The following is a 24,781-nucleotide window of genomic DNA, read 5'->3' on the forward strand; positions in this document are numbered from 1 at the left end:
GAATATTTCCTACATTTACTCTTGATTATAATTTTCTTTGCTTGGTGTTAGATGTGGAATATCTACTAAATGATTTAAAATCACTAAAACAATTGATAAATTTTTGTAGATACCAAATGATAACGTTACCAGGTGATGTGTAAACACAGTGGCTTAGAAAAGAAAATTGCTGCTGAGTTAGTTTTATGTAAAAACTGAAATTAAACTATATATATATATATATATATATATATATATATATATATATATATATATATATCAATTATAAAGATAATTATTTGTAAAGAATGTTTGCTTCACCTCCTCCCCTCAAGTAAAACAGTGAAATCCATCTTTTAAACATTTCCATCTCCAACCATCTGCAAATAATGGTTCACAGATTTCACACCGCCAAGAATTTGCTATTAACCATTGGTTGGTAGTCCACTGAATCATTTCAAAATTGTCAGTCAGCCTCATGACAAGTTGAAATATTGTTATTTCTTCAGTCAGCATAAAATCATTGTTATAAACATCTTTTACAAGACTTGTTGGATGTATTCTCAGAACTCAGTGGCCATTTTCTTTCTAGGTCACTGTGTCTACACATTACCCTTTCCCAATACAATCTTGATAAAGTTACAATTTATTACCAAGCCGATACAAATGCTTGTAAAATAAACATTAAACACAAATAGGATGACTCATACAGTTTCGGTTAAAAATATTTCTAAATTTTGACCAATAATTTAACAATTTGAATACATATTTATAATTTCTTATATAATGTGCTTTTTTTATGCTTTTCAGTAATGAACCCGTTTTCACGGAAGAAGATCTGGCTCTTCAGTGCCAGGACGAGTACACAAATGGAAATTATTCTCCGCGATTGTTGAGGATAGAAGAGTTGGAAATTGATGCCATTGTCTATGATCCTGTTGATGATATGAAGAAATTGGAACTGGCACGTGAACAAGTTCGCACCACTGGTAGAGTGAGGGTAAGTTTTCATCTGTTACCATGATGCATCAGTCAATTGAATAAGGCCTTTTTTATGTATTAATGAATCCCCACATATCAAGGCTCAAGAGCCACTCGAGGATAAGGATTAATGAATTTGTTAGATAGACGGTGAGACATCGTCATGAGGATTGGTAATGGTAGTTGAACCTGGGTAGAATTTGATTATTTGATAAGATAGCTCAACAAGAAATTGTTAGTATTACTTGGATTACTGTTTTCATTTAGTGTTATTCTCACAGCGTTTTCTTTTTTTTTTTTTACACTTGGGTGTCACCACTTATCGAGGCCTGAAGGCCACTTGAGGATAAGGGTTAATGAATGTAAGGTGGTAGTGTAGTAATCGAGAATAGTGTAAATAGGGTAGAATTTGATTATTTATGGGGATGGCTGAACAAGAACTTCTTTACATTGGATTTGAAGGCTACCATGTTGTATTCAATAGGGAAGCAGACCAATGCAACAGTGTTCCACAGGCAGGCAGTTTTGGGAAATATGCTTTGTTCATTGAATCTGCATTTAGATTTAAGCACAGATAGAGGGTGGGGGAAATCGTATATAGGGGTTGTAGATAGTTGAGCGTTTTTCTGTGAAAGTTTGGCAAGGAGAGGACCATAGATTAGAGTTCAGTCGAGTATGTGCCATGAAAATAACAATTTTGTACAGATTCCTGAGTTTGACTGAAAAATTCCCTGAGTTGGACAAGATGCACCAGCTGAAATGTTGTGAAAATGACACTCAAAATGAGAAGAGTAGTCTGAATAATCCAAATTATTAATGCTCATCTAAAAAGTTCAGAAACATACGAATAGAATAACATTAGATTTGTAGTTAGCTGGAAAACAGCCCTGTACTATTGTGTTCTACAGATGCATAGTTCTTGGAAAAAAAAACTTTGCTCATCAAAGTTTAATTTCATTTTAGGTACCCAGATAGAGAAAGGAAAATTATTTACAGTGGTTGTTGCTAGAAAAGTTTTTGCTGTTAATTTTGTACTGCAAGTGGAAAACCATAGATTGGAGATCAGTCGAGCACCTACCATGAAAATAGCGATAAAGTAAAGAAAGATTAGCAACATATTTTCTGCGAGAAAGAGGTTGCAGGGAAGAGAAGACGACATTTCTACTAGATTTTGAAGTCGGTTTTGTACTTTATCAAAGTAGGAAAGAGTACTCTGAACAGCACCTATCCATTTTATGTATTAAGATCATAAGAAAAAAACTACACAAGCAGAATCATGTTGTGGTGGTGGGGTTTGACTTTCTATCCTCTTTCGTTTCACGTGTTTCGATGGCTGTTCTTTGATTACTCGCCAGTCAGCACTTACCTTAGGAAGGTTGAACCAGCTTTCTCTAAAAGAGGAAGTCTCAGGGGAATATCAAATTCGCAAGTGGTCTCCAGTTGCATGTATATCCTTATACAAACCGATCTGAAGTGGCACTAACCCTGGGCAGGTTGAACTGGCTTCTTCTGAAGGAGGAAGTTTCATGGGAGTATGAAATTCATAAGTAGACTCAAGTTGCATGTATCTCCCCATCAGGGGAGTTGATGACATTAGGTTTTTGCAGCTCTTGAAGGGGGTGTTAACATTGTCCTACATACCGTGTCTGGTATTCCCAAATAGTCACCCTTCTGGTACTGACCAGGCTCAACATTGCTTAACTTTGGTGATCTAATGAGTAAGCGGTATGTCAATGTGATTATACTTGTCAGATGGCTGCTTTCATTCGGTCGTAGTACCTGGTAATCTCACCTTGTTCTGTTTGAGATCGCACTTTCGCTTTCTTTGTAAGGTGATCATTTAAATTTTTGTTATATTGAAATAAAGAACATATTTATATCTTGTGTTAATTTTTTTCGTCATATATATATATATTGTTTATTAAACTATGTGTACGTTTGCACTTGCATTTTTGAATACGACAAAACTGTTGCATGTTTCTAAATCAAAAGAAAAATATTCTGAAGTATTTTTTATTAAATCACTTCAGTTATAATTGTAGGAGTGCGGTTCTTATGACAGCACAAACTGACTCCTATGTCCTTGCACGACTCTTTGACATGCTTTTGACATTACTTTGTATAAATTGAATATTTCTTTGAATGTGCTTTTTTCTTTAGATGTGAAATAGCTTAACTTTTAACAAATTCTGTCTTTTATCTCTGATATTTTTTTATATCTATGAATTTATCTTGTTGAATTTTAAAAGTCAAACCCAAATAGCATTTAAGCTGACAAGTGACATTTTTTTTCTGATTTGCTAATTTCATTTGTTATTGTTGTAACATGTTATTGGCAATATAACAACATACCTTGCTACAATTTATTTAAAACATTACTTAGTCTGGCTGAGACAATTTATATCCTGCAACATTTCTTCACAAATCACAAAAAATAAATCAAAATCAGCAAGAGGAATAACTCATATTCTTATTTGCACAATAAAAAACCCCAGTTATCTCCTTTAGAACAACAAAAAATTTATTTTTTGCATAACTTTAAAAATTGTATGTTTATTTATACAAAAAATTATTGGCTACATATGTGCATACATGTTTCTGCTGCAATTCTTCTAGAAAGTTGTAAAAAAATAATCTGGCTTCATGATACTGCCTCTCTAAAGGAATTGCAGCAAAAACATGTATGCACATATGTAGCCAATAATATTTGTATAAATAAACATACTATAATTATGCTCTGTTTGTCATTGAGCTCTTTTTGCTAAACACCAAGTTTCAGTAGATTTACATCTAGAAAACTACAGCGATACAATCATAAATTAAAAAAAAATTGTACAAACAAAACTTAAAACTAAGATGTTGTTACTGCATCCCAAGCATTGCTAGATATGTGTTGCTAGTTTTTTTGATAATTATCTCTCGGACAAATTTTATTTTTTTGTATTATTTTTGTTGCTTAATAAAATTTCTGTTTCTTTTCAGTTGGATGGAGAGACTGAATTTGAGAAGAAAGCCCGTGAAGGTATGGGGGATGATGAAGCTCAATTCAGTGTGGAGGTTTCCCTTGACCAACAAGCATTTCTCTGGTCGGACAAGTACAGGCCTCGCAAACCTCGCTTTTTCAACAGGGTGCACACGGTAAGTCAGCATTATACATTAGAACTGTAATTTTCAGTAAACATTTTGTATTTTATGTACTTTATTTCTATGTTCCAGACTGGTATCCTCATCTTGGTTGTGTTTATACACATAACATTCTCGATTTACTTCATGAACATGTCTGTGTGTGTTTACTGCACAGGCCGTCATCATCTCGTTTATTGTACCGATCCAAAATTGTTGCTTGCTTCCAACACCAGTCCCACTGTAAGTCATCTGGGGTTTCGATGCGTGTTGAAACAGAAAAATTCTCCCCCAATCCTCAAATGAAATCGCAACACCTATTTCAAGAAGTGAAAAAACTATGGCATTAACCCTAAAGCAGATTTAACCGGCTTCCTAAAAGGAGAAAAGTTCATGGAAGTATGAAATTCCCAAGCTGTCACTAATTAAAGCAATGTCAGTCGTGTGGTTTTGGTTGGTGTTGCAATAGAAGAATTCTCTCTCCTACCCCAAATGAAATCGCAACACCCATTCCAAAAAGGGAAAAAACTGTAGCACTAACCCTAAAACAGATTTAACCGGCTTCCTCCAAAGGAGGAAGTTTCCTGGGAGTATGAAATTCACAAGCAGTCGCTAATTGTATGTATGTCCCCATTAGGGTAGATGACGATGTTAGGTTTTTCCAACTCCTGCAGGAAGGTGTCGATGTCCCCCTACGTACAGTGCCTGGTATTCCAAAATTGGTCACCCATCTGGTATTCCCAAATCGGTTACACCATTTTTATAAATCACCATACCGGTTGAATTAACTTTGCCTAATTTTAATGTTCCAAACTTCTGATCGCGTCATGGAGTAGCGGTAAGATGTCAGATTTTCTTTCACTTTCTTATCCGCCTTCGCGTCACAGGTTCGAGCCTGCCTGCCTACTACCACTTTTTTTTTTCTCAACACACACCTCCAAACATCCGGGCAACGTCAGGCACCCAGGCTAGTCTATAATATAAATCTCACCTCTCTGTTTAAATGTATGTATGTTTGTATGTCTGCCTAAAACTTTTGACAGAGAGGACGGATTTTCATGATCGGTATCATTTTGAAGCTCAACCCTTTGGATGACAAATATAAAAAAATTGGCTAAAAACATTAATTCCTTCACCCTCAACACATACCTCCAAACATCCGGGCAATGCCGGGCATCCAGTCTAGTAATATATATATATAAATAAATAAATTTTTTAAATTTGGAGTAATCTCCTCTGCAAAAAAAAAAAAAAAAAAGTAACTAGCTGATCTAACTGCCAATATCACTTTTGACCTGAGTCAAATCCATCTGGATTATTAACAAAACTGATTTTAGGATCTTAATACAAGTGTGTGTGTGTGTGTGTGTGTGTGTGTGTGTGTGTGTGTGTGTGTGTGTGTGTGCTTTTCCCCAGTAAATCGCTTGTTATTAAATATATTGATTATTCATGCCACTTTTATAAGCATTTAAGAATATTATCACGTTTATTGAAATTTATTTTATTAATATTTTGTTTCTTAACTTTAATTAGTAAAAAGAAAACAAACAAAATAACACCATTTCTATAAATATCTTAAAATCAATACTATTAATTATCTCTGGACAGATCTAGAAGTACGAGAGTCAAAAGTGACTATAGCAACCAGTTTTCGCCTGAAGCAAGAAATTAATTAAAATTTAGAAAGGATGAAAACCAAAATATTAAGACAAGAATTGTTTAGATTGTTTCATGAAACTTGCCTAAAGGTAAGAATGTTGCCTAAATCTAATAATAAAAAGATGCAGACCTCATCAACAATGAGAATTACACTTTTGACATCGCAGGTATGTTTTGAACTGTTTGTGACATTTAAAAATTGTTTGAATGTTTTTTCTCTATAGAATTGTCTGAATAGTTTGCTACATTCAAAAATATAGTGATAACATATTTTTACTGTTTGTTGGAGATTGCTAACATACTCTTATGAGAAAATAAAAGAACACATGTTTTCAAGAATTTTGAATTGAATTTTAAAGTATATATTCAAACACTACCGTGTTTGAATATATGATTAAGTGGTAGTTTTAGTAATTTAGAACTGCTTTAAAACTTCACCGCTCACTCATTTTTCGACCAAATTTCAAACAAATATTACAGATATTACAAATGATCACCTTCTCAGCTATATTGTGAAAAAAAAAAAATTCAATTTTCGTTCAGTAAAACAAAAGTTATGATGAATTTAGTGGTGTTCAAAATCATAAAAAACGTAAGGAGGTGAGCAACGTTTTTTATGACTGGTTTTCATAGCAACTATGTTACTTCAGTGACTACTGTTGCTACCAATTCATCGCTCTCGTGAAAAGAGAAGTAACAAGTGAAACAGAAAGAATGAGAGGGAGATAATTGGGGGATTTTATTGAAAGCAGACGAGCACCGTACATTGCTATTATGTGTATGTTGTTTTTATGTGGGCAAAAAAATAAAACTGAAATTAAACAAAGAACAAGTGAATTTACTGGAAGCATAAAAAAATCACGGATTACAATAGAAAAATACGAGCATGAAAAGTAATATGGATAAGCTTAAACATGGAAAAGTAAAGGACTAGTTGTTAAAACTGGAAAAGAAAATGGACAAGATATTCTAGTAAAAAATATAATAAAATTTATAACTTAAAATATTGCAGTATTAAGAAATTTTTTAAAAATTCAATTTATAACATTATATAATCAATTCTTAAAGATGCAATATTTTAAGTTATAAATTTATTATATCTTTTACTAGAATATCTTATTCTTTTCTTTTCCAGTTTTAACAACTAGTTCTTTACTTTTCCATGTTTAAGCTTGACCATATTACTTTTCATGTACGCATTTTTCTATTGTAATATATATATATGCTCTCAATATCATTGAGCTTCAGACAAATTTAGTGTATTTGGTATTGCACTATTTATATTATATTATTGTCTATCCTACTATAACTGGAAAAACATTACACTTGAAGTATTTGCAAAAAAACTATAAAATTGTGTGTGTATATATATATATATATATATATATATATATATATATATATATATAATCTATGGTAATTGTCACTTCTTTACAAAAGAAGATCATTCCTACGTTAACAATCTCTGGTTGTGCATATATAGATGACTCAGCAACCAAATTTATTTTTACAAGTTTTGCTGCAAATATGATATACAACACAACTGATTTCCAGTTACACATTGTTAAATGTACATTAAACCATCGACCAATTAATATCAGGGTAATTATGCAAAAACAACCGGTTCTTAGAAAATTAGAATCAATCAGTTTCTGTTTATAGAAAACATGTTAGAAACCTTGTTTTAGCACCAAGGTCGATTAGATTGTGAAACATTGTCAGCAATAGCGGAGATGGTGTAAAAAAAAAAAAAGTCAAATAGTCAATTAGTTTAAAGAATTTCCTTACTGTCTGAAAACATTTGTCGATTCAGACTTTTTTTTTATTAAAAGAATTTGTTATCTTATCCTGCATATTTCTTTACATATATTTACAAAATAAGGAGAGATTTTGAAAACTATGTAATTATTTTATTTAGATTGTGAAACAAGGTTTGATCTTTTTTTTGAAAGAAAATGAGATGAAATGCAAGGCAGTGGATTTAGATCTTAATATTTTCGTAGACCAATGATGCAACATTAACAAAGATATCACTTTAAGCATAGCATTTGAAACATAATATTATTTCTGTTAAGAATTATCGAATTTACGAAGAGTTTCATTAAGTGTAAGAATTTCGCTAATGAATGGAAGAAAGAGACCTGTTAATATCCATAATTTCAAGTATTTTGCTATAAAAGTGCTTTGGTTATAGTCAGCCAATGTACTTCTTTACTTCTGGCATAGTGCTACCAGAAGCAATAACATGACAAATCTGTTCCTCCATTTTTATTGTTCTTCAGTATTTTTATTTTTAAGCAATTTATTGAAATAAAATATAAGGAAAGGATATTATTAAAAAAGTATACAATAAAAATTAACAAAATTATACAGATAAAAATAACACAATTAGGCTTTATTGTATATATTACTTAAAAAGATTTTTGAAGTGTTTAAAAAAAAAGAGCACAAAAGCTGTTTTCAATAATTCTTAAAAAAAAAAAAAAAAAATAGAGCACAAAGGTGTTTTCAATAATTAAAAAAAAACAAAACAAACTAATTTCAATAATCTTTAATTAAAATAAGACTGAAAAAATTTTCAATGATTATTAGATAAAAAAAAAAGAAAGATTGGAAAAATGTAATAAAGAGTACATGCATAGGGAAGATATAGGTGTGAGAGAAAAAAGTGAAGGAACTACGCCGGAAGTTAGGAAGTGCATTAGCTGACTATAACCAGTGAGTGCTTAATTACTTTTAAAGTATGTGGAGGAAGGGGGTGTTGCATGTGTATCGTTTTTTTTTTTTTTTTTTTTTTTTTATAAATCGTCTTGGGATGAGTATTCCAGCTATTATGAAATTGTTTTAAAGACACAAATTTTATTTGCCGTCAAAATCGCTTTCTTATTGAATTTCCTCTCATGAAAAATTCTTCTTTTCTCTTTTGCAGGGATTTGAATGGAACAAATATAACCAGACTCATTACGACATTGACAATCCGCCTCCAAAAATTGTACAGGGATATAAATTTAATGTAAGTATTTAGTTTTATTTTTTCAATTTTAAGACATCATCATCATCAACGGCATCAACGACCCTACCGTTTAACAGTACTGGCGACCATAGCTCTCCAATACGGGCAGCTATTTATAGCCTGAAACGGCTCCACTTTTGAAAATAATCCATTATGAGTTTGGTGGTTAGGAGAAAAAGTTGCTCTCTAAGTATGTGAAAACTGCAATGGCAAAAGTGTTGGAAGAACCGAAATCATGGTCTTGAAGGCGTTGTGAGCGAGGCGTTCACAGAACCGTGAGAGCAGAACCAGCAACATTTGAGTGGAACCGATCAAGTGCAAGAATCAAGATGGAAAGCAACTGTCTTTATTTGTCTTCCCATGATTACCATAACTCTACAATTTTAAGACAAAGATAAAAAAAAATAATTAAATCGGTTTGTTCCACAAAAATCACTTTTTACTTAGGATGTTGATGACCTTCATGTGGTCCTTCACGTAAGTACCTGATATCTTTCTAAAAAGAATTCTAAATTGAATAAATATCAGGGAAACCAATGCCAACAATAGAAACTTTGGATTCATGATGACCATAATTAGGGAGATGGTACAATTGTAAGAAAAAGAAAAAAAAAAAATACAAAAGAAAAACATAGAAAATCTATAAAACTGAGTTGTGATTCATGTTGTTACTAATTCAGCCTTTGCTTAAAATTCTCTGTAGTTCAGTAGTGTAAGAACTATGTATCACTCTGAGGAGATGTACTTTTGGAGGAAATGCCAAATTGTAGTCTTCATAAGATCTAGCAAAAGGAACTTTCGTCTAAATAGAATAGCAACATTCTCTGTCCATGTTTCTATTTTGGGAAATAGTCTATCAGAGGAAGTAATAGCAATGCCTACCACATCTGCATTTTAAGTTGATTATAATCAGCTAACATACTTCTTAACTTCTGATGTAGCACTACCGAAAGCGGTGACCAGGCAAGTAAGTTCCTTTACTTTTATTATTCGTCAGTAAATATGAGAATAGGACATTATTGAAAGTATATGATAAAAATTAACAAAATTATACAAATAAAAATAACACGATTAGTCTTTATTTGCACTTTTAATAACAAAATTTAAAGAAATAAGTTTTATTTCATTTAAAATTTTATAAGAAATATGTTTATTAATTTCTAAAAAAAGTTTTTTGTTTGAATTTATGAAATAAATGTATGTTTATGAAAGTATAAGAATGAAATTATTGAAATCAAAATTACAAAATTTCAAAGATCATGAAAAAAAAATATATCCAATACATAATATTCCCAAAATAGTTTTAAAAGATTTTAAAGTGTTTTCAGTAATTCTTAAAAAAAATATAAAACTAATTTCAATAATCCTTAACCAAAATAAGACTGGAAAAAATTTTCAATGATTATTAAATAAAAACAAGAAGAAAAAGAACAATCAGAAAAACATAATAAAAAAAATAAGTACATGCACCAGGAAGATATGGGTATGAGAGAAAAAAGTGAAGGAACTGATTTGCCTTGTCACCACTTCCAGTAGTGCTACACTGGAAGTTAGGAAGTACGTTAGCTGATTATAACCTTAAGTCTCCTTGGACAAACGTTCAGACCGTATATAGATGTACACATCTTTTTGCATGGCTTCTTGCATGTTACTATTTTTTTTTTTTTTTCTAATAAATTTGATTTGATTAAAATCTCGGTTATAAGGGTATAGTGTTATATTGGCATGCTGGGGCAATGCCAGATAATCCTGATCGATTATTATTCTTAATATTGTTAAATGTTATGTAGAGGAAAATATTCAGAGAAAATGTTTTTATAGAAATACTAGCATGGGTTCCTGGCGTTGCCCGGGTGTTTGGAGGTGTATGCCGAGCAAAAAAAAAAAAAAAAAAAACCCCAAAAAGGTTAAATTTTTTAAAATTTGACCCCTATTATGACCCCTTAAAATTTATTGTTTTGGGCTCCAATCGAGTTAAGTTAGATCCATGTCCAAGGTACCTATATCTAAAATTTCAAGTGTGTAGACCCCAAATTGTCGGAGGAGTTTGGTAGAGTTCTCAAAGGTCAAATCGTTGAACTTTGACCCCGTAACAGTCAAATTTCTGGCCGAAAACCGGTCACGTAGATTTTCCCAAATCTCAGTACCCTATATATCAAATTTCGAGTCTGTAGACTGAAAATTAACAGTTTTTGCGAAGGAAAGTGTACACAGACAGACAGACAGACAGACAGACAGACAGACACACACACACACACACACGTTCACTTTTATAGATATATAGATAGATAGATTGGATGAAATATATAGTAATGATTTAAAAAGTATAAAAAAGACTCATGCGCTACAACCGAGAATTGAAACCAAAACGTTCAGCTCACGATTTATTTTGCCTCTGCCGTCAATGATTGGGCTATGAAAACATGTTTACCGTAAGACTAAAAACTAAAACATGAACCAATAGCTATGACGTTATGCATTTGTAATGCCGGCGTTCGACTTTTTTTCAATTTTTCTGGGCTAAAACCCTAATATAAAGTTTTACATGGATTCAAATACCTTATATATGAAGTGTCATGTCTGTAGACCAAAAACTCTAGGAGGAGTTTGGTAGGTAAAATTTGTTAAACAAAAATATATACGTACTAGCATGGGTGCGTTGCCCGGGTGTTTGGAGGTGTATGCTGAGCAAAAAAAAAGAGAAAAAAGCGGTCAATTTTTAAAAAACTTTGACCCCCTATTATGACCCCTTAAAATTTTGGGCTCAAATCAAGTTATTAAGTTAGATCCATGTCCAAGTAACCTATATCTAAAATTTCAAGTGTTTAGACCGAAAATTGTCGGAGGAGTTTGGTAGAGTTCTCAAAGGTCAAATCGTAGAACTTTGACCCCTTAATTGCCAAATTTCTGGCCAAAAACTGATCACATCGATTTTCTCAAATCTCAGTACCCTATATATCAACTATATGTAGACTAAAAATTGACAGTTATTGTGTAGGGAAATGTACACACACACAGACACTTTCACTTTTATAGACATACTAGCATTTCAGCCCGGCGTTGCCCGGGTGTTTGGATGTGTATGTTGAGCAAGAAAAAAAAAGTGGTAGTAGGAAGGCAGGCTCGAACCCGTACCACTAAGGAGGAAAAGAACAGGGTAAAACCTAATGTTTATGCTGTTACAACCACCACCAAACCGGAAGCGACATTTTTTAAAATTAAGGCTAGACAATCTAAAGGAGAGGATAACTTTCAAAAATATCGGCGAAAAAAGTGCTCCCCCCCCCCATGTAGAAAAGTGCCTAGTTGAAGGGAAAGATATTAATGTTTTTAGCCAATTTTTCGATATTTCTCGTATGAAAGGTCGAACTTTAAAACGATACTGATCTTGGTAAAATCCATTGCCTCTATTGAAGTTTAAGGCATGCAAACATATACATACATACATTTATATATTGGTAACTAAAGATTTTCGACCCAAACTGATGAAAAAGCTTGCCCTATCTCTGAATACCCTTTATGTAAAATTTCAAATATTTAGACCAGAAATTGTCTGAGTAATTTGGAAAAAAACCCTTAAAATTTATTGTTTTAGGCTCAAATCGAGTTATTAAGTTAGATCCATGTCCAAGGAACCTATATCTAAAATTTCAAGTGCGTAGACCTAAAATTGTTGGAGGAGTTTGGTAGAGTTCTCAAAGGTCAAATCGTTGAACTTTGACCCCTTAATAGCCAAATTTCTGGCCAAAAACCGATCACATCGATTTTCCCAAATCTCAATACCCTGTATATCAAATTTCGAGTCTGTAGACTAAAAATTGACAGAGTTATTGTGTAGGGAAATGTACATAGACACACACACATACACACACAGACACGTTCACTTTTATATATATATAGATTTATGTTAGAAATGAAAAAGAATGTAAGTTGTTGTAACTAACAAAAGCAGGAGTTAGCTAGATAAACATGTATACGTGACAGATATCAGCCAATAGCCATGAGTTTGTGTTTGTGTTGATGACGTCATTAGAAGGGAGATGTTTTTGTAATGTAGAATTTAGTCAGTTAGTGGTTAGAGATTGAAGGAGACAGACAGTTGAGCAGTCCAGTTGTAATGACCCAAAGCACCCGAAGGAGTGAGGGGTTTAGCGCCTATCAAATTTAAGAAATGTAGGACCAGTGAGAACAATGGGGAAAAGACAACTTGAGATTTGTTGATTCATCAAAGAAAACCAAAGATGAACTTGGTATGTTTCTATGGATTGTTCCAATGTTAAATAATCAGAGAACTCTTATCCATCTATTTTTGTTGTAAATGTTATGTCTGTCTGTGAAAAGCAGATTAAACCTCTCTTGAAAATGTGGAATACTAGGAGAATTCAACATTGGCAATTCGTGAATGTTAAAAGATTCATATATCTAGTTGTTGAATTCTACAAGCTAATTATACCACATCTCCAAGACACCTTTACGCAGACAGACTGTAACAGTGCGTGGATGTGCATGCAAATACTAAGCTGTGTGAAATGATGTCATGGTAAGAAAAAAAGACTATAAAAAGGAGAGAGAGCAAGTTAGAGAGGATGATCATGTGAGAGACGTCACAGCCGTAATGAGAAGTCACGTGTGTCGGGGGAATGAGGAAATAAATATTGTAACATGAAAAAGTGAGTTTGAGTTATTCTTTGTCTTAATCTCTTTTGCGACATAGACTGCATACAATGTGTGGATTACCATGTGTAAGCATGTATAATGGTACAAGACTTCAATCTATAATATAAATCTCACCTGTCTGTTTATGTATGTATGTATGTTTGTATGTCTGCCTAAACTTTCGACAGAGGCGAAGGATTTTCATAAGATCAATATCGTTTTGGAGCTCGACCCTTTGGATGACAAATATCTAAAAATTGGCCAAAAACATTAATTCCTTCACCCTCAACTGGGCACTTTTCTACAAGGAGGAGTCACTTTTTTTGCTGATATTTTTGAAAGTCATCCACTATTTTCAATTGACTAACCTTAATTTTGAACTTCACAACTTCCGGTTTTGCGATGGACACAACGGCAAAGACGTCACTTTTTTTTATGTTCTTTTCCTCCTTTGGAGTACGGTTTCAAGACTGCCTGCTTACTACCACTTTTTTTTTTTTTTTTTTGCTCAACACATACCTCCAAACATCTGTGCAATGCAGGGCACCCAGGCTCATTAAAAAATAAAAATAAAGAAAAATCTGTATGACATACACACCTGCGATGGAACGAAAATGTCACATTCTAAAAATCACAGAAATTAATCACATAGTTTTATTTTTAAATAAGAAAATCAAATTTTATTAAGAAGCAAAAAGAGACTGCCTCACACCACCACCTTGTAAATACTAAGGCAAATAACTCCACAATAATTCAAACTGTGAAATCAGCCTTGTAATGCTTACGATTTCCCATTAATTGCTTAAAATCACTTAAAAATGATTTTCTTTATAAAAATAAATAACTTGATCAAGTTACATGATTTTTGAAATATGATCTTTTCTTTCCACCTCGGGTATGTAAATGATAAAGATTTTTCTGTATTTTTGTTTTTAATATATGGGGGAATTCTGGATAACCACCACTTGACATCGGACATGTGTACACAGTGTGATGATGTATGAAAGAGAAATTTGACCAATGAGTGTTGAGGACATGCACTGCGTTGAGAGAAATGATATGAAAATGGATGCATAATGTGAGTGTTAAAGGCAGTCTTAGATCTGATGACCTCTGAGGAAGATTACATTTGCGCAGCATAGAGAGATGTGTGCAGAACAGGAAACTTTGATGGTGTGGCCACGTTAACAGAATAAATCAGAATTCTTGGGTTAGTAGATGTAAAACAGTTGTGGTAGCAATTTCAAAGGAAAGCTAAGGAAAACATGGAAAGAAAAATAAAAGAATAATAAAATTATGTCTAGAGATAGGGTAGTTTAAAAGTCAATTTCTAAAAGCTGTCCAAGGCTATTTCAGTTCTATGATTTAGTAATTTTTTAAAAAATTTTTAAAATTAAAAATTTCTTATTTCTCTTTCAAGCATGTAAAATAAATGTTAAATCGAATATGATGTTTACGTGTATTTTTTTGAAAAATCAAATGAAATATTTTGTTTGTCTAAAAAAAGTAGAAAAAAAAACAAACTGATTCTTCATCTATTTTTATTTATTTATTTTTTTTTCAGATTATCTACTCTGCAAATTTTTTGCACACTATCCTTTATAAAATAACTGGTTTTTATTCATTATCCTAAAGTAAAAATTATTCTGCCTACAGTTAGTTGCTATTTTAGTTCTATGATTTAGTAAATTTTTTGCATTTTTTAAATTAAAAATTTCTAGTTTCTCTTTCAAGCATAATCTATATGGATTGTCTAAATATCTGCTTTTTATGTAATTTTTTTATTGTAATATTTTCCATTCAGTTTTAGGTGACTGCTTTCTTTGATACCCCAGTAATGGTTAGATAATGGTGTCCTAAATCTGTATTTTCTGTTATTCAGTATGCTTTTGTGATCATAATACCTTCTTATTCTTATCCAGAATTTCCTATATATTAAAACAAAAATAAACAAAAATCTGTATGATGCATGTGTCCATGATAAAAACGAAAATATCATATTCCAAAACTTACGTAAATTGATCAAGTAGTTTTATTTTTATAAAGAAAATAATTTTTAAGCGATTAATGGGAATTCATAAATCTCACAATTTTTTAATTATTGTTGAGTTATTTCACTTGTTTTTTGAAATTTTTTTTTTTTTTTCAAAATGGTAGCTTCTCCGATACTCGTGAAATTTGATTTTCTTATTTAAAAATAAAACTACTTGATAAATTTACATAATTTTTTGAATGATATTTTCATTTTGTTATGGATATGTACATCATGCAGATTTTTCTTTATTTTTTGGTTCCCTGACAAAAGACAAAAGGAGGGTGGACCTGTAAATTCATCCTTGTCTGTTCATCTGTCTGCACTTTTCTCAATAACTATGCCTTGGGATTTTTGGAAATTTTGCACAAACATTAAACATGATATGAGTAAAATAGTAACAGAACGGATTTTCTGAGAAAACTCTGGTTACCCTCCTAGGGGTGGCTTTCGGGTTAAAATGGCTAAAATTGACACTTTTGTGCTTATCAAAAAAAAAAAAATTGATGCCTTGGATATTTTATAAAATTTTCTAAAAAGTTGTAACTAACCGATTTTTATATAATTTTGTTTATCTATACTTCACGATAACTGTTGAGTGTGCGCCAGGGGCTCTTTTAGGGCTTAATGAAAACACTCCATTTTTGTGAATATGACTATTTTACCATATTTGTCCAAAATATTTTGTGTATGTTTATTTAGCAGTTTTGCATGGTGCTGAACTCAAATTTAAATATGTTAAGACCTTGGGGACTTTTTTGGGCTAAATAAGGTGGGGGGGGGCAAATGGTGGACTTAATCATTTCTTTTTTTTTTTTGCATGGTGCAGAACTCAAATTTACATATGTTGAGGCTTAAAACTGCACAGTTTGCTCATTTTCACCAGGATTTGATGTTCTCTGGGGCTTTTTGGGCTAAATGGGAGGGAGGCAAATGCTGAACCTAGTCATTTTTTATTTTATGCCTCATTCACTATGCACTCATGGGGGACCATGCATGCTTATTCAGGTTTTTCTGTGTAAATATTGGTAAGTAATTTTGTGTGTCTAAAAATGAAAAAAAAAAAAAAAATTCAAAAGTTCTTCATTTATTTTTCTGTTTTATTTTTCAGATTTTCTATCCTGATTTAATTGACAAGGCAGACACACCCGAATACACATTGGTAAGTTCAAAATTCTATCTTCATTCATATAAGTTGATAAGAGCATTTAAAAAGAACTAAAAATTTAGATTAATTTATTTAATAACTACATATTTTTTTTACCCTTTTTCACCTCAAGCAAGGCTTATTGCCACTTGGAATGTAAGATGCTGCTACTTGTGATCATATCTAATAGGGAACATTGGGGAGTTGAACAACATTCCATTTAAACTTCTGCAGGTTAATGTAGTCAGAAGCTGATAATAAGTAGGGAATTCCAAAGTCTAGCAATCTGAGGGAAGAATCTATTAGAGTAGACGGCTTTCCGGTATCTAGAAACCTCAACAGTGAAAGGGTGGAATTTTGCTACTTTAGAGGTTGTGGCACAAATCATTTTAGTCTGTATATTTTTTGTGAAGACATTTATTATTATTTGTATTTTTATTCCTTTTGCTTTTTCAGACTCCTTGTGCTGATAACAAAGACTTTGCGCTTTTAAGATTCCATGCAGGTCCTCCATATGAGGTAAGCAGCTTCATGATGTTTGCACTATTCTTTAAAATCTTTATTTGAACTTTTCTATTAGACCATTCAGTATTTACACAGATTAGAGACTGCGTTATTCTGGGTAGGTTATGGAACGTGTCGAAATGCTTAGCCAGTGAAATTTGCAGGAGCCAACAATTGGCAGACGCAATAAAAATATTGATGAAAATTCAGTAAAGTTGTGGAAACTGGTTAAAGTCGTCATCATAAATTTAGTAAAGTTGGGATAGATGTTGCGGTCTCCAGAAGCAAATGTTGAATTTTGTTAAAAATGGAAAGTTATAGGTGAAACTAATATTTGCCATACATATGCACAGATGTGCAAGTTGAAAAGAAAAATATTAACCCCACTGTAAAAATGCAATCTAAGCCTAGACCTTAACAAAAACACAACCTAATCCTAACCTATATTCGGTATGGTTGAAAAGGTATGGACAAAAACAAAAAAAAAATCATTAAAATATTTGTTTGCTAACAGTTATTTCCTTCTGGACAAGATCAAAGTGTAGTATCTGTTCTTCAGATGCTGCACTTCTATTTCTTGTTCTCTTTCGGTGGAGGAGAAATCCTTCACGACTGAGACAATTTTTATTTTTGTACCTTTTCTCCACGTTAAAAAACGACCCTGGTGTCTAACTCTGTCCCGTGGGGAGGCATAGTAAATAGGTACTATTAAAAAATTAAATATTTATTCATGAACCTTATAATGTAATGTGTTTTTTTTCCCATTTAATCTTAAAGCTTTCCATTAACTTTTCATAATATTTTCTTCATAACAACAAATATAATATTGTTTTCATTGAAAAATTTGGGCAGCATTTTTACAAAAACAAAAAACATGAAACTTTCATTCAATACCTTCCAATGGTTTATGCAACCTTCCCAGGATATGCTGACGATAACACAATCCTTAATCTGCATAAGAATGACCCTTCCCTAACCTTATTAACGAAACAAAAGGTGTAGAAGACTAGTTATATATACTATATTTGAAATAAGATTAAAAACAAAGACCTGTATGGACATGTGTGTGCATGCATGCGTCCACTGCACAGGCTGTGATCGTTAGCTCATTGTGTTTGTTCAAAGTTGTTGCTTACTTTTGACGCTTGTTGTCAGCTGTGTGGTCTTGCTGCAATACAAGAATTATCGTCCAAATGAAATCACAACTTAAGGTTCAAAACAAGTAACAAAGGTTTTTTTTTTTTTTTTTTTTGGGAGGTTACAATGGTACTTGTTTTCTGAGATTGAATAGCTGACTTGCAAATGAAATTTTTGCCTGACCAAATCAAAACACAAATCCAAGTCTTGCTTGAAGAGACACACAGATCCAAATGGCTGCTAGCTCTCTAATTGGCCTCTCCTGCCCATAGGGTAGAATATATACACTTCTGGATTGAAAATTTTTGATTTGTGGTCATTCCAATTTGACTACCAAGAGATTGACCACTCGAAATAATTGTCAGCTTAGTTCATGAACATCAAAGGCCCAATCCCCAAGGGGTCTCAGCTATTATTCTTGGCAAAAACTGAAGTGGTCCATAACCACAGCAGGGTAAGATCTGGAAGCATTATTTTCTTAAATAGACAAATTGAATTTTGGGTGGCTCAAACTTTCAGATCAGCCATATTTTCAATTACCTGTGTCATCTGTCTTCTTATTGATAGATATTGCTCACTTGCAGCAAGTCTGCTATTCGCATGTACTGAAAATATGAAACTAACTAAACATGTTTCCTAGTGCATGTTCACATCTATACCAAGGTAAAACGCAACTTGATACTTGTCCAGAATTCTCCCATATTAAAAATCAAAATTAAAGTAAAATCTGTATGATTTACATACTCGTGAAAAATATCTTATTCACAAAATCATGGAAATTGATCAAGCAATTTTATTTTTATATATAAAAAATAATGAAATTTTATTAGTATCTGAGAAGTGACTGTCTCGGTGATCACCTTTAAAAAAATGTCAAGATACAAACGAAAATAACTCAACAAATTATTCAAACTTGCTAGATTTATGTTGTAATGCTTATGTATTCCCATTAATTGTTTAAAACTGACATTTTTTTATAAAAATAAAAATACTTGATCAATTTATATGAATTTTGGAATATGATATTTTCATTTCGTCACAAGCACATACATTATATAGATTTTTCTTTAATTTTGTTTTTAAATATAGGGGGAAATTCAGAACAAGAGCCCACAACTTTTCTTTTATAAAAAATTTTATTGTGGTATTAATTTTGTATTGGGGCATTTTACAATATTTGTATGCATTTGTACTGGATATCTATAAACAACGTAGACAATGTTTTGCTTTGTTATTATCTATTATGTAAAGAACAGTTTTCTGAGTGTATATGTGTATGTTCAGCTAAGATTTAAAAACTACAAGACAAACACCCACAAAGTTGGTATTTTCTTGATTTGCATTGCCTCAAATGAATAATATATAAAATTTAGAAAAATTTATTCATTCTTTAATCCTAAACTTGTGCAGATTTTGTAGGGGAAGAAGTATGTTTTTCAGCCCTTTGATGTACAAACTAAACAGAAGTAACTGATTTTTTTTTTTCCAAAAGTTATTCTTCTTACATCAACTCATTCCTTGAGTAATCTGTAAAAGTGAGTGTGTCTGTCCAGAGAAAGGAATGTACTGGGTGGAGAAGAAATAGCGAGATGTGGAGAACAAGATAGAAGTTTTAATAGAATTATGTAACACTTTTGCACCGAGTAACATCAGGTAATCCTGTTAATTCTATATACAACTTTAAATTGAAAATTTAATTTATATAAAATACTAGCCTGGGTGCCCAGTGTTACCTGGATGTTTGGAGGTGTGTGTTGAGAGAAAAAAAAAGTGGTAGTAGACAGGCAGGCTCGAACCCATGCCGCGAAGGTGGAAAAGAAAGTGAAAGAAAATCTGACATCTTAGCCGATGTCTCCATGAGGCGACCGGACGTCAAAAGCGTTGAAATTAATTGAAGTCAATCCAACGATGACTTGCTAAAATGTCAGCGAAAAAAATCGACCCCTTGTACAAAATGGTTTAGTAAAGGGTGAAGGAATTAATGTTTTTGGCCAATTTTTCGATATTTGTTGTCCGAGACGTCGAGCTTCAAAATGATACCAATCTTGTCAAGATCTGTCGCCTCTGTCAAAAGTTTTTGTGAGACATACATACATACATACATACATTTAAACAGACAGATGAGATTTATATTATAGACTATCGGGGGGGGGGAGGTTACCCGGTATTGCCCGGGTGTTTGGTTTGGAGGCGTGTGTGTTAAAAAAAAAAAAACGTTGAAGGTGTAAAAGCAAAAAAAAAGTTTTAGTAGGAAGGTAGGATTGAACCCCCGAAGCCTTGATGCGAAGGTGGAAACGAAAGGGAAGAAAAGCCCGACACCTAACCATCTCGGCCACGCGGGGAGAGTAACTGATTAGCGCATTAAGTGAAGGTTTATAAAGCGAAATAAACAAGTGCGAGGAAGTGGCATGATGTCTGACCTAGTTTTGCGCTGCAAGCCAGATCATTCGCTTTTTGAAGTAGCTGGTAAAGTCGGGCAAATTAAATATGTAACCCCCTACAGGGCAGCTCAGATGCATAGGCTTGGGGGTTGAGATGCAGCTGTAGCTGATACCTGTGGGTCAGCCGTGTTTTCGTCTAGTGGTCGAATTCGTCTCTGTCGCTGTCATCCGCTCTCCGGTTCCGCTTTTGAATCAGCTTCCAAACGGTCACCTGGGCTATCTGAGAAATATATTGCATTCAGCAAGTGTGTTTTCAAATAAAGAAAAAAGTCAAAGCTTAATTGGCTTTTCTTAACATAGAATTGATTATTGCCTTTGACCTTACAAATGATAGTTACATGCTGGCCTAATGATGCAAGCACTGGGAGGCTGACAATTTTCTTTCCTTTTTTCCAAGCACTTAGTTTTCTCTATCGTCAGAGACACACGTATTGGAGATGTGTCGTCCAAGCGCGTGGCAACAAAAGTCTATCACATCCCCTTCTCACCTCCTTTTATCAATATCGGCTGGCTGTAACCCCCCCCCTCCAAATATGCTCACAAGTAGCAGTCAACCAATCAGCGGCTGCGCCTTTGTTCGGAGGGGGAAGCAGTAAGGGCCTGCTGAACCCTGACCGCTTGGTCATAGAAGAGAAAGAAAAGAAAATAATAAAAAGCGACCTTTACATTTATTGAAGCAAAAGAGAAAGGAAGACATTTTCCTCTCTCATCTTCTCTCCACCCACCCCTCTCTCAACACGTCAGTAAGGAGATAACGTCCCTTCACCAGGAATACGAGCCGCCGTCATGTCTAATTAACACAAGGTCTTTTGCCACGCATGCTAGCCCGGGTGGTCCATCAATACACGAGTCCATCTGTTAAATTTCGGAATTATTTTTATGACTTTATTCTGGCGTAGACACACGTTGTAATATCCATTCTCCAGGAGGGGGATGGGAGATCATTTTGATTATCCATCAAGAAACAGACGTATTCTGTTTAGAATAACATCAAACCATCATCATCATTAGAGTCCAGCCGTGCGAATTCCCCTGAATTTGTGTCAATGGGCCACCCAGACTACAAGCTGGTCTTTAATCAACTAGCAAGGTTTCCCAGCATTGCCCAGTCCCCATCGGGTCACAAATACACATGCAACCCTTGATGTTAAGTCGTAGTTATTATGATTTAGACGCGATATAAAAAGTTTTAAGGAGTGAGCCGACCGAGAATCATGGCGGACATACACAAAAAGCGAACACACATACATACATACACACGTTTTGCCTTTTATATATATAGATTATAAAAATGATGTAAATGGTATTATGGGAGGAAAGGCTGTGAATCCTTATTCATTTAATGCCTGCCTTTTGTTATTTCTACATGTTAATATATATCTATATTTATTGCTTAAATGATTCAAGGTCTGGAAAATCAATCATGAAATGTCAAATATTGCAAACCTTACAACCAAAGCCAAGAATTTCTTTTTCTTCTGTGAAAATTTTTTTGGATTATTTAAACTACTGGTCCCATCTTGAGTATTATTCGCACATTTCGGCCTTGGCATAATGGATAAAGTACTAGGTAAAATTCAGTTGTAAGTACCCCTGTTTGGGAGGTTGATGGTTCAATCCTCAGTGAAGGTTGTATCAAGAATACAATTGTCATTTCTAACTGGTCATGGCTGATGGAACAAGACTATGCTATCCCTGTAGATTAAATAAAGGTTTCCATTTAAAATTTTGTGCAGTTTCTCAAGTTCAACAGAAAGATTCTCGAGTTGTACATGGTACACCTGAAGAAGATTGGAGGTTATATCGACTGAAACGTGAGAATAACGCTCAAAATAAAAACAGTAATCCAAATCATTCAAATTGTTAATCCTCTTCTAAAAAAATTCAGAAGCCTAAAAAATTTCTTCCCAAGAACTTCCCATCTGTGGAATACAATACAACAGTGCTGCTTTCCAGCTGACTACAGCATGATTATCTTCAAGATAAGGTTTTGTGAGTGGTCCTCTTAAATAATCAAATTTTGTCAGTTCCATCCATCGTTTTCAATCCTCTCAAGCTGTTTTTTAGCATTTAGTTTAAATTATAGATTTTACCTTATCAAAAAATAGTTTGGAAGTAATAATTAATTAAAAAATATTTTGTTCAATTATAACTATAGATATCTAAACTGTTTTTAACATTTTTTTTTTTATTGGTTTTCATTTTTATTGATTTTCATGAATTAAAATTAAAATTTTAAATTAAATGTAAATTTTACTTTTTAAATAAAATTCTAATTTACTTTTTCAAAATCTTTAAAATTAAATTTTTATTTAGTTTTATTTTATTGCTAGTAACCATTTTATTTTTTTCGTTGTCAAGAAAAATATTTTTTACTGTTTTAAAACTTTTCAAGTCGAGCACATATCTAAGGAAGGGCAATTTTCCCGAAATATCATGCAACATAAAACTTTCACCTGACCATACTGATGTAAGAACATAATGCAATGTTAAAAACAATTGCATTTATATTAATATGATACACCTTATTCCTGTAACTTCTTTCCAAGAACAGCAGGTTTGTGGAATTCTCTTCCTGCCGATTGTTTTTTCCCCCTACCTTCATCCTATCTTTATGATAATCATTTTTCGATTTTGCTAGCTCCTTACATTAAGTGGTTTCATGCCTTGTCAGGAGCGATTTCTATCAAATTAAAAAAAAAAAAAGAAGCTGAATCTACCTAACTCATTCGACTGTTATATATTTTAATTTGCTTCAGTTTGTGGCAGCTCGGTATTGTATTGTCTTCTATAAATTACCTTTTTGGTCCCCCGACGAAAGGAGGGGGTGGACCTGTAAATTCAACTTTGTCTGTTCATCTGTCCACACTATTCTTAATAACTACGCTTTGGAATTGTTTGAAATTTTGCAAAAAAGTAAACATGATATGAGTAAAAAAAGTAACAGAACGGATTTTCCAGGAAAACTCCGGTTGCCTCCCTAGGGGTACCTTTCAGGTTAAAATGGCTAAAATTGACACTTTTGTGCTTATTAAAAAAAATTTGATGCCTTGGATTTTTATAAAACTTTCTGAAAAGTTGTAACTAACTGATTTTTATATAATTTTGTTTGTCTATACTTTGTGATTACTCTTGGGTGTGCTCCGGGGGCTCTTTTAGGGCTAATAAAAACACTCTATGTTTGGGATTATTTTACCATATTTGTCTAAAATTTTCTCTGTATGTTTATTTAGCAGTTTTGCATAGTGCTGAACTCAAATTTAAATATGTTAAGGCTTTGGGGACTTTTGGGGCTAAATGGGGGGGGGGGGCAAATGATGGACTTAGTCATTTTTTTTGCATGGTGCAGAACTCAAATTTATATATGTTAAGGCCTAAAACTGCACCGTTTGCTCATTTTCACTAGGATTTGATGTCCCTTAGGGACTTTTGGGGCTAAATGGGGGGGGGGGAGACAAATGCTAAACTTAGTCATTTTTTTATGCCTAGTTCACTGTGCACTCACAGGGGACTATGCATACTTCACTTGTTTATTTTATATTTATCATTGTTTAACTGATAATCTCATGTACTCTTATTAAGTTGCCTTTAGGCCTTGATTAACAGTGACACATTAGTATAAAAAAGACCTTTGAAAGGGATACAACCTGTTCCTTAAAGAGATCACTCGATAAGTAAAAAGCAGACAGATAAAGTTTCTGATTGGTTAATCATGATCATGTGATCAGAGGAGAAAGGTACTTTTGAGATAATTTTAAGCAGTTTGTGTAGTGGCAGTGACCTGTGGAATCTGACTTTGTCTAAAGTAAAGCAACTGGCCCTGACAGTATTCCAATTATAGTACTCAAAAAATTCAACCAGAACTTGTGCCCATACTTACAAAACTGTTTAAACGTTGTCTTAAGGAGAATTGCTTCCCATCACCCTGGAAAATCTCATCAGTATGCCCTGTATTTAAGAATTCAGGTGATCGCTCATCTCCCTCTCAGTACAGGCCAATAAGTCTCCTGTGTATCATGAGTAAGTTGCTGGAATCTGTATCATTACTTTCATGGAAAGTGTTCGACTGAGCTTCAATCTATGGTCCCCCCTTGCCAAACTTTCACAAG

At 33.2% G+C, this 24,781-nt stretch overlaps 1 protein-coding gene across 1 annotated transcript in view; it reads left to right on the forward strand.

The window, feature by feature from the left end:
- The window catches only part of LOC145246734 (splicing factor Cactin-like), a 79,855-nt gene that overhangs the window by 49,074 nt on the left and 6,000 nt on the right, over positions 1-24,781 (forward strand). The window contains exons 14-18 of the mRNA XM_080108491.1: positions 790-979; positions 3,943-4,098; positions 8,672-8,755; positions 16,555-16,605; positions 17,047-17,109. Of these exons, the coding sequence (XP_079964617.1) occupies positions 790-979; positions 3,943-4,098; positions 8,672-8,755; positions 16,555-16,605; positions 17,047-17,109 (544 nt within the window). The remainder of the gene's footprint in view (positions 1-789; positions 980-3,942; positions 4,099-8,671; positions 8,756-16,554; positions 16,606-17,046; positions 17,110-24,781) is intronic.

The sequence above is a fragment of the Euprymna scolopes genome, chromosome 24 (assembly GCF_053919585.1).
Source record: "Euprymna scolopes isolate OS-2025 chromosome 24, ASM5391958v1, whole genome shotgun sequence".
Taxonomy (NCBI): domain Eukaryota; kingdom Metazoa; phylum Mollusca; class Cephalopoda; order Sepiida; family Sepiolidae; genus Euprymna; species Euprymna scolopes.